At 51.4% G+C, this 15,350-nt stretch overlaps 1 protein-coding gene across 3 annotated transcripts in view; it reads left to right on the plus strand.

Annotated features, from left to right (window-relative positions):
- The window catches only part of DAG1 (dystroglycan 1), a 65,886-nt gene extending 51,937 nt beyond the window's left edge, over positions 1-13,949 (plus strand). For all 3 annotated transcript variants that reach the window (XM_083155869.1, XM_083155870.1, XM_083155868.1), the window contains exons 2-3: positions 2,868-3,210; positions 9,634-13,949. In XM_083155869.1, the coding sequence (XP_083011995.1) occupies positions 2,941-3,210; positions 9,634-12,027 (2,664 nt within the window). In that variant the 5' untranslated portion in view covers positions 2,868-2,940 and the 3' untranslated portion in view covers positions 12,028-13,949. The remainder of the gene's footprint in view (positions 1-2,867; positions 3,211-9,633) is intronic.
- The last annotated feature ends 1,401 nt before the right edge of the window (positions 13,950-15,350 follow it).

Here is a 15,350-nt window from a genome sequence, read left to right on the forward strand (position 1 = left end):
GGTGTGTGTAAGCCGCAGGTACTAGGTAGTATGGGCCTGGTGCAAGTGTGTGTAGGCTGCGGGTATTCTGTAGTGTGTGTGTGTGTGTGTGTGTGTGTGTAGGCCACGGGTTCCCTGTAGTACAGGCCTGGTGCGAGTGTGTGTAGGCTGCGGGTATTCTGTAGTATGGGCCTGGTGCGAGTGTGAGTGGGCCACAGATACTGGATAGTACCGGCGTGGTGAGTGTAGGCCGCGGTAGTACGGGCGTGGTAAGACTCCCCCTACTGTATAAATAGCTCTGCTTGTATTTGCTATTGATATGTGAGCTTGCCGCTGGCTGCACGGGCCTTACTTTGCCCTTTAATTCACATGCCGTTGTGGTCTCTTCTGGGATTAGGACATAAATAACTCCGTTTCCCTGTACAGTGAGGTTCTCCTGCCAGACGTACAGCATCTGCTCACAGCCCCATACTAAGGCCACGGCGCACACTGCTCATGTGTGATTGGCGTATTCTGTCCTCTGCTAGCGAGACAGCTGATAGCAGGTGGAGTGACCTACAGTGCGAGGACCAGGAGCTATTGGATGGCCCCTCCGTCACAGTACTGCAGCTAGTTACACTGCTGTGGCTGGTAATGCATGTTCCGTTACACCCTGCACACTCTTCCCATCACGCTCTACATAGAAATGGAGGAATGTGTCAGTGAGGACAGGGCTGCATGTGACAGGAGTAGCGACATGTGAGGTGGGGAATGGAGGCAGCAGGAAGCCACAGTCTGAGAGTTATATAGTGGGAGGAGCAGGATTCCCAGCAGCACAGAGTATATCAGGAGATGAGGGATGTGTCAGTGAGGACGGGGCAGCATGTGACATGGGCAGTGACATGATGTGAGGAGGGGAATGGAGGCAGCAGGAAGCCACAGACTGAGAGTTATATAGTGGGAGGAGCAGGATTCCCAGCAGCACAGAGTATATCAGGAGATGAGGGATGTGTCAGTGAGGACGGGGCAGCATGTGACATGGGCAGTGACATGATATGAGGAGGGGAATGGAGGCAGCAGGAAGCCACAGACTGAGAGTTATATAGTGGGAGGAGCAGGATTCCTAGCAGCACAGAGTATATCAGGAGATTAATGATGTGTCAGTGAGGACAGGGCAGCATGTGACATGATGTGAGGAGGGGAATGGGGGCAGCAGGATGCCAAACTGAGAGTTATATATTGGGAGGAGCAGGGTCCCCAGCAGCACAGAGAATATCAGGAGATGAGTGATGTGATGGGGCAGTGACATGATGAGAGGAGTGGAGACTTGTATAGTGGGAGGGGTGGGATCCCCAGCAGCACAGAGTATATCAGATGAGTGATGTAACCTTTAGAAGTGCTGACTGCTCAAACACTTAAACTGTGGCATTCATGGACCTTTTATAAGGAACATGTACACAATTCGGATGGATATACATAGTTTATAAGGGTCTCCTCCCAGCGCCGCACCCACCTAGAGCAGAGCCCTCTGTGTGAACCTGCAACACTTTGCTGTGGATTGCTGTAGAAGAACAGTGCTAGATCGCTCATCCCTGCACATCGCTGTGTGCTGAGCGCTGTCAGGGCCTGTGTTCTCCGCTGAGTATAATAATAACCACCATGCAGGAGATACCGCATACACACAGCGATGTAGCTAAATGAAGTAAAATCGCTCAGGAAACGCCTGCATATCGCTCTGCGTGTAGGCCCCATCACACTGCTGGGTCGGGCGATTTGTTCGGTTTCCTCTTCACGTCCATCCTGAAGTGCTCTTAGGCCAAACTCCATGTTGTGTTCTGTTCTCAGGGTTGTGGCTTTATGTAGAACTGTGCTATAGGTCAGTCTGGCTGTCATATGTACACATAGTGAATGAATCGAGCCTTTGTGTAGGATTAGCTCTGATATAACTATGTACTTGCTCCAGTGGCGCTGATGCGTGAGTGTAGTCTGTAATCAGGTGCAGAACGTCGCTCTGCAATCAAAGGTACGTGGGCAGAACACGTTGGTACTAAGAAATGCCTCGCTGGGTCCAAGCCCTTTGCATTCATTGGTCTCCTGCAGACTCCGCTCTATGAATAGTCTGCTGGTCTTATGTCTCTTCTGTCGTCTGTAAGGGAGGCGCTCCGTAGTTGTAGTCGCCGGCATGTGGCGGTTGTTCACAATTTTCCTCTGTACCGTGCCAGCCGCCACCAGACATTACTGCGCATGGCATGTCGTGTCTGTAACGGTGATGGACTCAGTAGTTGTAGTCACTGGCACGTGGCGGTTGTTCCCAATTCTCCTCTGTGTACCGTGCCAGCTGCCACCCGATGTTACTGTGCATGGCATTCAGTGTCTGGGGGGGGGGGGGTGGCCATGTATAACCCATGTAAGTGATCATGCACTGTCCTTCTGCATTCTGGTCATTTCATTGGTCTGAACATTGCACAGACCGGCACATGGCTGTGAGGGGTGTGGTATGGGACTCCGACAGTCATTATCCCGACGTCGGGATCCCGAGTCAGACAGCATGGCGAGCGCAAAAAAAAGCCCCTATCCCTATACGCGAGCCACCTATTCTATTCTCCCTCCATGGGGGTCGTGGACCCACGAGGGAAAATAGCGGGTGGCCTGTCTGCATTTTGACAGTCGGGATCTCGACTGTCGGGAACCCATCCGGCACCCGCTGTGAGATGGGTCATCTCGCTGATGGGTACCGTGCTGTCTCACACATGACAATACAATTTCTGCCGATGACGTTGTAGAAACATAAAGACTGTTGCGTTCGCGTCCTAGTAACATGTTGCTGTAAGCCTCTTGCGTCTGCCGTTATCTGCATTGTCCAAGATCTGAGTTGATGACTAACTGCCGCCTGCTCTGTTCCTCCCTAGGGTCTCCGTTATGAGGGAATACAGTGTTCGGTAAGACGTGGAGCTGCTTCTCTGCATACCGTCTCCTGCTACCATGGCGGAAACATTGGCAATGAGCATCTGGGCGAGGACTTGCGTGCTGCTTCTCACGTCCTGTGCGTGGTCAGTTTGGGCCAGTGATCCTGTGGAAGTTGGCCGAGGTTGGGACAATCAGCTGGAAGCCTCCATGCAGCCATTCTTCCCAGACGTGCAAGGAACGGTGGCACCGGTGAGCGGAATCCCAGACTCCTCTACTGTGGTTGGCAGAATGATCCAGATAACTATCCCTGTGCATCTGCTTCCCTCTGACGGAGAGTCCATTCAGGTGAGTGCTGGCTGCTCTGGTATAGATTGGGGGGGGGGGGGGGGGGGGGGGGGGTAGCTTGAATCGGCTCCTGACATTTTTTATTTGCAGAAAGGAAAAGATGGGGGGTGGCAACAAAGTTCCTGTCTTTTTTGTAGAACGCATTCAAATTTCATCAGCCCCTCAGCCAACATGACAAAGATTCAGAGCGCCCTCTGCCGGGGCTATATGCCCAGCCCAGTACTGCACCTTATCCACTGAGCCCGGTGGCTGACTGTATACTGCTCAGGTCATTATCAGACATGCCGGTACATACAGGACCTTCCCTACTACTGGCCTGGGTCCGTGCACCTTATCCACTGAGCCCGGTGGCTGACTGTATACTGCTCAGGTCATTATCAGACATGCCGGTACATACAGGACTTCCCTACTACTGGCCTGGGTCCGTGCACCTTATCCACTGAGCCCGGTGGCTGACTGTATGCTGCTCAGGTCATTATCAGACATGCCGGTACATACAGGACTTCCCTACTACTGGCTCGGGTCCATGTAATTCTGCTAGTGTACCTCTGTGTGATGTGCCGTTAGGGTCCCCCCTTTATTTAGTCCAGCATAGCCAGCAATGTTCTTGTGGGATTTCGAGGGGATACTTCCGTACAGATGTCGCACATTGTACCTTGAGAGCAGATATGTGCCTCGGTAGGGAATACTCCAAAATGCAGCTTTTGTGTCCTAACAGTGTGTAATTCAATCAGTGCTTTAACTCTTCTTCCCCCCCTCCTCAGTGTTTTATGTGTTAATCACAGCTGCTGAGGAATAGCTGTCTGGGCTCAGTGCGGGTGTGCAGCTGTTACCAGGCCATAAACCTCAGCAATCTCCCCTAATTACTGCTATTGTCAATGTATTGGCTTGTTGAATGTGGTGGAATTCACAAAGAACTTGTTAGAAGCCAATGACGTCGGCCTATGTACCAGTCGTCCCCCCCACCCACCCCCTGCTGTGGTAGGAGACAGTCACGTCGGCCTATGTACCCATCTCCCCCTCTGTGGTAGAAGCCAATCACGTCGGCCTATGTACCAGTCTCTCCCTCTGTTAGAAGCCATCACGTCGGCCTATGTACCAGTCTCTCCCTCTGTTAGAAGCCAATCACGTCGGCCTCCCTCTGTTAGAAGCCAATCACGTCGGCCTATGTACCCATCTCCCCCTCTGTGGTAGAAGCCAATCACGTCGGCCTATGTACCAGTCCTCTCCCTCTGTTAGAAGCCAATCACGTCGGCCTATGTACCTGTCTCCCCCTCGGTTAGAAGCCAATCACGTCGGCCTATGTACCTGTCTCCCCCTCTGTTAGAAGCCAATCACGTCGGCCTATGTACCAGTCTCTCCTCCCCCCCCCCCCCTCTGTGGTAGGAGCCAGTCACGTCGGCCTATGTACCCATCTCCCCCGCTGTGGTAGAAGCCAGTCATGTCGGCCTGTGTGCCAGTCTCCCCCCTCTAAGGTAGAAGCCAGTCATGTCGGCCTGTGTGCCAGTCTCCCCCTCTGCGGTAGAAGCCAGTCATGTCGGCCTGTGTGCCTGTCTCCCCCTCTGCGGTAGGAGCCAGTCATTGGCCTGTGTGCCCGTCTCCCCCTCTGCGGTAGGAGCCAGTCATGTCGGCCTGTGTGCCAGTCTCCCCCTCTGCGGTAGAAGCCAGTCATGTCGGCCTGTGTGCCAGTCTCCCCCTCTGTGGTAGAAGCCAGTCATGTCGGCCTGTGTGCCCGTCTCCCCCTCTGCGGTAGAAGCCAGTCATGTCGGCCTGTGTGCCCGTCTCCCCCTCTGTGGTAGAAGCCAGTCATGTCGGCCTGTGTGCCCGTCTCCCCCTCTGTGGTAGAAGCCAGTCATGTCGGCCTGTGTGCCCGTCTCCACCTCTGCGGTAGAAGCCAGTCATGTCGGCCTGTGTGCCCGTCTCCACCTCTGCGGTAGAAGCCAGTCATGTCGGCCTGTGTGCCAGTCTCCCCCTCTGCGGTAGAAGCCAGTCATGTCGGCCTGTGTGCAAGTCTCCCCCTCTGTGGTAGAAGCCAGTCATGTCGGCCTGTGTGCCCATCTCCCCGTCTGTGGTAGGAGCCAGTCATGTCGGCCTGTGTGCCAGTCTCCACCTCTGTGGTAGGAGCCAGTCATGTCGGCCTGTGTGCCAGTCTCCACCTCTGTGGTAGAAGCCAGTCATGTCGGCCTGTGTGCAAGTCTCCACCTCTGCGGTAGAAGCCAGTCATGTCGGCCTGTGTGCCAGTCTCCCCCTCTGTGGTAGGAGCCAGTCATGTCGGCCTGTGTGCCAGTCTCCCCCTCTGTGGTAGGAGCCAGTCATGTCGGCCTGTGTGCCCGTCTCCACCTCTGCGGTAGAAGCCAGTCATGTCGGCCTGTGTGCCCGTCTCCCCCTCTGCGGTAGAAGCCAGTCATGTCGGCCTGTGTGCCCGTCTCCACCTCTGCGGTAGAAGCCAGTCATGTCGGCCTGTGTGCCCGTCTCCACCTCTGCGGTAGAAGCCAGTCATGTCGGCCTGTGTGCCCGTCTCCCCCTCTGCGGTAGGAGCCAGTCATGTCGGCCTGTGTGCCCGTCTCCACCTCTGCGGTAGAAGCCAGTCATGTCGGCCTGTGTGCCCGTCTCCACCTCTGCGGTAGAAGCCAGTCATGTCGGCCTGTGTGCCGTCTCCACCTCTGCGGTAGAAGCCAGTCATGTCGGCCTGTGTGCCCGTCTCCCCCCTCTGCGGTAGAAGCCAGTCATGTCGGCCTGTGTGCCCGTCTCCCCCTCTGCGGTAGAAGCCAGTCATGTTGGCCTGTGTGCCCGTCTCCACCTCTGCGGTAGAAGCCAGTCATGACGGCCTGTGTGCCCATCTCCACCTCTGTGGTAGGAGCCAGTCATGTCGGCCTGTGTGCCCATCTCCACCTCTGTGGTAGGAGCCAGTCATGTCGGCCTGTGTGCCCATCTCCACCTCTGTGGTAGGAGCCAGTCATGTCGGCCTGTGTGCCCATCTCCACCTCTGTGGTAGGAGCCAGTCATGTCGGCCTGTGTGCCCATCTCCCCCTCTGCGGTAGAAGCCAGTCATGTCGGCCTGTGTGCCCGTCTCCCCCTCTGCGGTAGGAGCCAGTCATGTCGGCCTGTGTGCCCGTCTCCACCTCTGCGGTAGAAGCCAGTCATGTCGGCCTGTGTGCCCGTCTCCACCTCTGCGGTAGAAGCCAGTCATGTCGGCCTGTGTGCCCGTCTCCCCCCTCTGCGGTAGAAGCCAGTCATGTCGGCCTGTGTGCCCGTCTCCCCCTCTGCGGTAGAAGCCAGTCATGTCGGCCTGTGTGCCCGTCTCCACCTCTGCGGTAGAAGCCAGTCATGACGGCCTGTGTGCCCATCTCCACCTCTGTGGTAGGAGCCAGTCATGTCGGCCTGTGTGCCCATCTCCACCTCTGTGGTAGGAGCCAGTCATGTCGGCCTGTGTGCCCATCTCCACCTCTGTGGTAGGAGCCAGTCATGTCGGCCTGTGTGCCCATCTCCACCTCTGTGGTAGGAGCCAGTCATGTCGGCCTGTGTGCCCATCTCCACCTCTGTGTGCCGTCAGTCTCACAGAGGTCTCTCCCCTCCTTCTTGGATGCATGGTTTGCGGCACTGTGCAGGTTGTGGGATGGCGGATCCCTGGGTTACACAAGAAGTGGGGAGATATATATATATTTTTACAATGTGATTTGGCTCCTGCTGCAGTTGTGTGATTGCACTTTGTGTACAGCAGTGACAGAGGCATTGTCGCCTATTAAGCACCACTTGTGCGCTCACTGTGTGATGTGGTCCACCCTAGTTACACACTGGGGTCAGCTCAGGCCACATCTAATCTCCTGTAATGCCCTGCGTTCTGTGTCATACATGGGGTCTGTTCATACAGAAGAACACAGTGTGTCCTTCCTGGGAAAACATGACCTGTCTGTTGTTCTGACGTGGGCCACCTAGAACCCAACCCTATTCCCCAGATAAAGAGCGTAACTGTAGCTATGGCTTATGGGGGTTATATGGGAAGTGTTCTCAATGTAAGGAGACGTTGCTTCTATTGTGACACAGGGAGCGCTCCCCCCCCCCCCCCCCCCCCCCCCCCCCCATGCGTGGGAAGGTGGTGGTTTCTTGGGCCTGTCCGATATTAGCTGGCCTCGCAGTGCACCAGGAAGGGTTAATCCAGGACCTTACTGGTGGGAAGAGGTTTTCTCCGGAGGTCACCTTGTTAGGGATGAATGGCTGCTTGATATTCTAGACTTGCAAACAAAGGCGGCCCACATGAAAGGCTGGCTCAGGAGGAGGCATTGTTTGTCTGCCCCGGAATTCTGCAGCTTGGGTTCAAACTTCAAAGTCCTCCATTGTGACACTGCTAAGGGATAGTCATGGGTTAATTATTTGGGGTTTTTATTGGAGCGGCCCCTTTGCTTCCTCGGATTTAAGCGCTTAACCTTCCTGAGATATAATTATCTTGTAATCGGACATCAATGTAATTAACTCCTAACGCTCCAGTTTCCTTATCTTCCTATGTCTGAATGCAAGGCGCCAGTTCGTACGTTCTGGCATGCGTTTCCATACATAGTTGCCCCTGTTATGGCGGCCCTGAAGGACACTGTGCTGAACGCAGGGGCCGTTAGGACTCACCAGAGCAAGGTCACTCGCTGCTGCTGGGAACGTTCCACGTCCGAGCTGTGTCCACACCGGAGAAGCTGCAGAGTTACAGCACAATAACAGGAATAAGGCGAGAATCCGGTGACAACGAGGTCTGCGGGACCTGGAGACGCGCCAGAGGGAGGCTAGTTATATTGCTGCTCTTGTATAATCCCTTTATCACCCTGAATTGGCCACAACAAGCGCCGCCTCTTCTTGGTAAATTCTGGGAAGATTAAAATCCGTCCACAGTTGTGGCAGAGACGTAAAGGGGCGAGGGATCAGCGCGGGCATGTCCTTCTCTAGTGACTATGGAGTACGGTCATCCTGCGGTGGTCAGCCTTGTGTGTGTGTGTGTGTGTGTGTGTGTGCCTGACCTATACCCTGGCCTGTCCGCTACTCCAGGAGCTACCAGTGTAACCCCCCCACCCCCCACAACAGACAGCCGGGGCAACTTTCCATTAACAATCCATATTCTTTAATAATGTTTGAGATTTATGGCCATCTTATTGGTTTGTGGGTCACAGGAACCTGATTGACGGCTCTTATAGGTGAATGTTACAGAAGAGTGATGTCAGTGCCCCAACATGCCCCAACATCACACCCCCTCCCACCTGTAACTGAAGCCAGCAGCTGCTTATAGCTCCCCGCTCATATTTTCCACACGCTCAGTAACTGGAGATGTGCCCTCATCTGCCACTTCTCCGTAATAGTCACCAAACTCCGATTATGGATCAGAACTGTCTCCATTACTAGGACATGACACCCACACACCCCCCCCCCCCTCCTCCTCTCCAACGCTGGCAATATGGCTCGTCACACAACTGGCCAGGTCCTGTGCTTCTGCTCCGGGAGAATGCATATGTGAGATGAGCTGCAGTACAATGTATCCGGGCCAATAATATTCAACGTGTTACCTGCGCTGAACATTCCCGTCATATGCTGCTGTGAAACTCCAGCCACCGTAACAAATGCATTACACACCCATGTACAGGAGGTCTGGGAGCGTTGGGATATAGTGCATTACTAGGAAAGCAGACTTGGCCTCCTGGCTTCCTCCATAATAGTTTCTTGGTCTGGTAGATAGGTGGCTATCCTGAGTAGATGTTGCCGTTTAGCTTATCCACCAATCATGAGAACTTGGAATTTGTGGAGGCCTCCACTCTTGAGGGCTAACTGTCTTTAGGTCTTTCTCCATAAGGACTCAAGTCGCTTAACAGAATGAATGTAATACAGTACAGGAACAATAAAGTACAGAAAAGCTTTTCATAAACTATACTTAGAAATTACGGAAATTATTGAGTAAACAGGAAAGTCGAGTCTTTTTTTTGAAGGATTCTAGAGTGGGGGTCTCTCAAATCGGGTGGGCGGTATGGAATCAGAAGCTGCTTCAGGTACCTTGGGCCTTGGTCATGTAGAGCTTTGATACTCAGTAAGTTGATCTCGAAGATGATTTGCCATCTTATAGGCAGCCAGTGAAGGGAGTAGAGAATGAGAGTTATGTGGCCAGAACTGTGCTGGTTGGGTAACAGCCTGGCAGCTGTGCTTTGTACCAGCTGTAATCATTGCAGTTCTTCTGCTGGGAGCCCCAGGTAGAGAGCTTTGCAGTAATCCATTAGCGATGATACAAATGCATGTATGACTGTAGGCCGATCTTCAGAGGGAATAAAGCATGGGGGATAGTATAGAACTGTGCAGTGGCACTGATGGTGGGGAGTGTACAGTGATAATGATGTGAGCCAGCTTAGTACTGTGTCATCGCTGCCTTTCTCCTTACCAAGTCTCTTTTGTCTTTCTCAGGTGTCTGAAGTTGGGAAGGAAACTCTTCCATCGTGGCTGCACAGAGATGGGAATGTGCTGGAAGGTCTTCCTCTTGAAGGAGATAAAGGAGTTTATGACATCTCAGTGACGACCTTCCAGCTTGCACCTAATGGAACGTCTATACCACAAGCTGCAGATGTCTTCTCCATTGAAGTTCATCCAGAGGACCACACTGAGCCACAGTCTATACGCTTGGGTGGTCTGGAAACCAACGAGCTCACACCTTTTCTGTGCGGTACCGATGAGCCCATCACAATACTTACCGTTATCTTGGATGCGGACTTAACAAAAATGACCCCAAAGCAAACTGTGGACCTTCTGAAACACATGAGAGACTTCTCAAAGGTGGACCTGTGCCAAATGAAACTGGTCCCAGTGGTTAATAACAGACTGTTTGATATGTCTGCATTCATGGCCGGGCCGGGGAATGCAAAGAAAGTGGTGGAGAATGGGGCTTTGCTGTCCTGGAAAGTAGGTTGCTCAATGGATCAGAATAGTATTCCAAACATTAGTGCTGTTGAAGCCCCTGCTAAAGTAGGTACCATGTCAGCCCGGCTTGGTTATCCGGTGGTTGGGTGGCACATTGCTAATAAAAAGCCTCCTGCACCGAAGAGACTACGAAGGCAGATTTACACTACTCCAACCCCGGTTACAGCTATTGGACCACCCACCACTGCTGTCCATGAGCCACCGGTAAGGATTGTACCAACTCCCACTTCACCAGCTATCGCTCCTCCCACTGATACCACTGCTCCTCCTGTGCGGGAGCCGGTGCCTCTGCCTGGGAAGCCCACAATCACCATAAGAACCAGAGGACCAATTATGCACACACCAACTCTTGGCCCAATCCATCCAACCAAAGTTGAGACCACCAGTGTCTTTCCTGGTCCTATTCGTCCAACCATGTCGAGGCCTTCATTTATGGAGCCAACAGCTGTGGTAACGCCACCATCTGCCACTGCAAAACGGCCAAGGGTGACCACCATGAAGCCTGCAACAACTGCAGCTACAGATTCTTCAACTACCACAACCAGGCGAACCAAAAAACCAAAGACCCCCAAACCCAAGCTGGATACCAAAACACCACCCACAAAAATAGACACCACTTCACCAAGCCGCCCTCACAGCTCCACAACCAGTATCCCTCGGCTATTTAACACTGGACCTGAACTAAAAAATCATGTGGATAAAGTTGTGGCCTTTGTGGGCACCTATTTCGAGGTGAAAATACCACCTGACACGTTTTACGACAAGGAGGATGGCACAACCGATAACCTAAGACTTACTCTGGAGCCCAGAAAAAATGCAAGCCTTAGAGACAAAACCTGGGTGATCCTCAACAGCACAAGCCAAGTTATGTATGGGATGCCGGACGATGGCCATGTAGGAGACCACGAGTACTACTTGAAAGCTACTGACAAAGGCGGTCTTACTGCAGTTGATGCTTTTGAAATCCAAGTACGGAATTTTTTCCACAAGGAGCAGTCGCCTGTTAAATTCATCGCCCGATTCCAAGGAGACCATAACTCTGTGGTCAACGACATCAATAAAAAAATCCAATTGGTGAAGAAACTGTCTTATGCGTTTGGTGATAGGAACAGCAGCTCCGTCACCCTCCAGGGCATCACCAAGGGCTCCATTGTTGTGGAGTGGACCAATAACACTTTGCCTGTTGACCAGTGCCCTAAAGAGCAAATCGAAATGGTTGGAAGAAAGATCTACGATGAGCGTGGTAGGACAAGGCCACATTTCATCACCGCTATGGAGCCAGACTTTAAACTTGAGAACATTTCCATCTTAGTCATTGGCAGCTGCCGGCAGAAGCATGGGCTCTTTGCGGTTCCGGTCGTGACTGAAGAAATCATAGTCACTGCGGTTGCCCCAACTCTGGCGGCTGACCGAAATCCAGAGAAGAGTAGCGAGGACGACGTCTACCTTCACACCGTGATCCCCGCTGTGGTGGTGGCCGCCATCTTACTGATCGCTGGTATCATTGCTATGATTTGCTACCGCAAAAAGAGGAAAGGCAAGCTGACCATCGAGGACCAGGCAACGTTTATTAAGAAAGGCGTCCCGATTATATTTGCCGATGAACTGGATGACTCTAAGCCACCACCTTCGTCCAGCATGCCCCTAATTCTCAAGGAGGAGAAAGCCCCTCTTCCACCACCCGAGTACCCTAACCAGAACATGCCAGAGACCATGCCCCTAAACCAAGACACCTTGGGGGAATACACACCACTTAGGGATGAGGACCCTAACGCACCCCCTTACCAGCCTCCCCCTCCTTTCACAGCACCCATGGAGGGTAAAGGCTCCCGCCCCAAGAACATGACCCCTTACCGGTCACCACCACCTTATGTACCCCCTTAATGAACAGTGGCCTATGTCAGGGGAGGGGGGCTTGGTAGCCTGCAATCTACTGTTGTGGTGACAGAAAACTCTGCTGTTATAAGCAAAGAATCAAAGACCCGGAAGCATTTTCTAGAAACTGTAATGCCCGCTCCCTCTGCGTGTGGAAGGCGCAGGACCATGCCCATTTTCAGATTTGTGTTTATACAATTGTGCACCCACCTCCGGATTGCAGGTGAAGACTCTATAACGACCTGAGGAAGGGACTGCTCTTCCGTCACACATGGGGTGGCCTTTTGGTTCTCTGCTGTTTGCCTTTAACACTAAGTGTATTTTATTTTGTCTTTCTTTTATCCACGTGTGTCTAGCTACAGAGCGTAACAGGTGAGCGCGAAAAGAGCCGAAAAACTCACTGTCAGAAACACTTGCTGAGTTTTTTTAAAGTCGTTATTGGCGGTTTTGTTTTTATAATGTATTAAGGACAATTAACTTTTACTGAATAACTTTCTTGTGTGTTTCAGAAAGTGTAGTGTGATCTGATATTGTGCGGGGAGGAGTGTGATACAACTGTTTGTGTTGTCTGTAATGTGTGTAGAGCAGGGTTACGCAGCATTGACACTACATGTCCTAGGCTGGCATGGTATGCTGGCAGCACAGGTACGGGGTGAGGTTCTGTGAATCTCCAGCCTGCGGTGGCGAAACACGTGCATATTTGGCTCCTTTCTGAAACACTGCCCTGAGGTTATTTTATGTAAAGGTGAACTATGTTCATGTAGTGATTTCTTCACACACCGCCCCCCAACCTCTTCTCCCCAAACCGCCCCCCCTATCTCCTCCTGGAGTGGGTTCTGCAGTGATCCCTTCCCACACATACACATAATCTATAGAGAGAGATATATCTATATATAATACACTGTAGCTTCATTCTACGCATACTGGTGCTGTCCCCGGAAGGAGAGGAGTCTGAGCAATCACTCATATTTTTTAACAAATTTTGATACAGCCTCAAATTGTTTTATTAAAGGAAAAAAGAAAAAAAAAAAACCTGCTGAAAGTGTAACGCGCCTGTGGGTTTCTGTAGTATGTGCTTGTGCGCGTTATACGGTGGCGGTGAGCGCTTCGCCGTTTCTGCTTCTCATTGGTCACGCTCCATATTTTTACATCCATATTTTTATTTTATTTTTGCCAGGTTTCAATGTTATTATCATCATTTGTACGGTTCTATTAAGATTTTCTTCCTCTTACCTTTAAAACTAGGTTTGTTAGCATGGTTTTTCTTAACAATTTTTTTTTTTTTTATTCTTTTTTTTTTTTTTTTTTTTAAATATCATTGAGATAGGAGGAAAACCTTTTGCAATAATGTTTCATGCCTTTGGGTGGCGGAGCCTGCACACAATACAAGACACACTTAAGCCATATTGAATGTCCCGCGGTGTGAGTGGAGTTCGCGTCGAGTGGACGCTAGAGGTGGTGTCATCATCCGGTATTCTATATAAACAGCCCATTGTGAGCTCTGCCATGATCTTAGGTCACCTTCTGTTACTGCGTCCCGATGCTACGTACAGGCCTGGAACATGTGTTAATTGTTTAACATTGAGGCCTGGTTTTCTCAATCTGTACCAGTTGTCAGTGCGCAGCGGAGGCAGTCATTTTGGGTGGGTCTGCTGTTCACGAGGCCAATGATATTACTGAGGTGCGAGGCTCTGAGTCTGTGTCTTCCTGAGCTCAACCCACATGGTGGCTGGCTCCGCCGCGCAGCGTTACTGTGTACGGTTAAAGCACATTGGAACAGGTGGTTACTATGATAAACTGTGGTCCAAGTGTGACTGTCAGAGTAAATCTATTATGATGTGTGAGCGAAGGAGGCAGCGACACCTTTCATCCATCTGTTGCCTCCTCACGTCTTGTTCAGCGCTATCATTATTAAAGTATTTGCCTTATTACTCGTAGTCCATCATTCTACCCACAATGCCTCTGTGTGGTGCTGTCACAGGCTGGTGTGTGCAGGGGACAGGTATATAGTGTGTACTGTGAAATAAATCATGGTATTATTGCAGGACAGTGTGTATGACTGGTGACACCCGGCCTGCTCCCCTTGCTGTGTGTGTCTGGTACAAGTTTCTGCTGATAATATGGTATTATTGCTGCATTCTAGAGATCCTTTATGTACTGTAAGACTGCTCTGTGAGTCCCCAAATTCTGAGGGTATAGGTACGGTGTGCGTGGGAGGGGAGTTGGGGGGGCGTGCTGCTTGGGAGAGGGACTGGTGGGGTTCTGAGGCTGTATAATAAACCAGGCATTTAAAAGGACAGCATTGTTTTCGTAATGCAGTGCATGTGACCTGTTTTGTCCAATAGGGATGATTTTACATAATGTCTGATCCATTTATTTCAGTCCCGATAGTGCTTATTGGGCCATAGAGGAGCGTTGTAGTAATTAATTGACCCTTCGTTGTTCTGTATGGGGGACTCCTCCATACCCCTCCTCATGGCACTGCCCCCTATATTATGTCTATCTCCTGCGCACATCACTACAGCAGGGACACTGCCTGTTCCTGCCTTATGCTGTCCATACACTTGTGAGATATTGTATACAATCCTTCGATTTCGACCTCATCTGCCCGAGAAATCGAATGATTGTATGCACAAAATGTGTACCATTTGACGCGATGCGCGGGCACGCCGCTCGAATGTCGCGTCTCACGGTCTTATGTGCTGCACATAATATATCTCGCATTGTATGTGCGGTCGAATGCTGTTTTGTGCACATACGATTTTTATAAACGGCGACGTGCGATTCTTGAAGAGTTCCGGTCACTTCCTGGCCCCTCCTCTTCCACCCACCCTTTTTTTATCGAACGGTGCATTCAATAAATCGCATGATCGAATGCACTAAAATGCTTTTTTCATGCCATTTATCAAATGCTGAGCTTCAAGGGAAATCGAACCCGAGATCGCATTGAATGTAATGGCACAAGTGTATGGGCATCATTACTCGCTGCCTGGTATCTCCTCCACTCCCCATGCTCCTGCGAACATTGCTCCATGTATGGGGCACCTTTAATCAATTCCGGCGCTGCGATGTCCCACAGAATGATTCAGTCTGCAGAAAGATTAGACCCAGGCTGCAGATTTGTTCCCTAGGGTGGTGCACACAGCATTATGGTGGGGCACTTTGGAGAATACCTTGTTGGAGACGCATGTGCGGGCTTTCTCCGACATAGCAGCCATGCGGTATTGGATATATCCTAACGCTATTAAACTTGCGGTAAATTGAAGTGATCTCTTATACCATGTTCACAATGGCAGTCGGAAAAAACACGGCTTTTACCTGGGTAATAAAAC

This window comes from Crinia signifera, chromosome 8 (assembly GCF_055691185.1).
Source record: "Crinia signifera chromosome 8, ASM5569118v1, whole genome shotgun sequence".
NCBI lineage: Eukaryota > Metazoa > Chordata > Amphibia > Anura > Myobatrachidae > Crinia > Crinia signifera.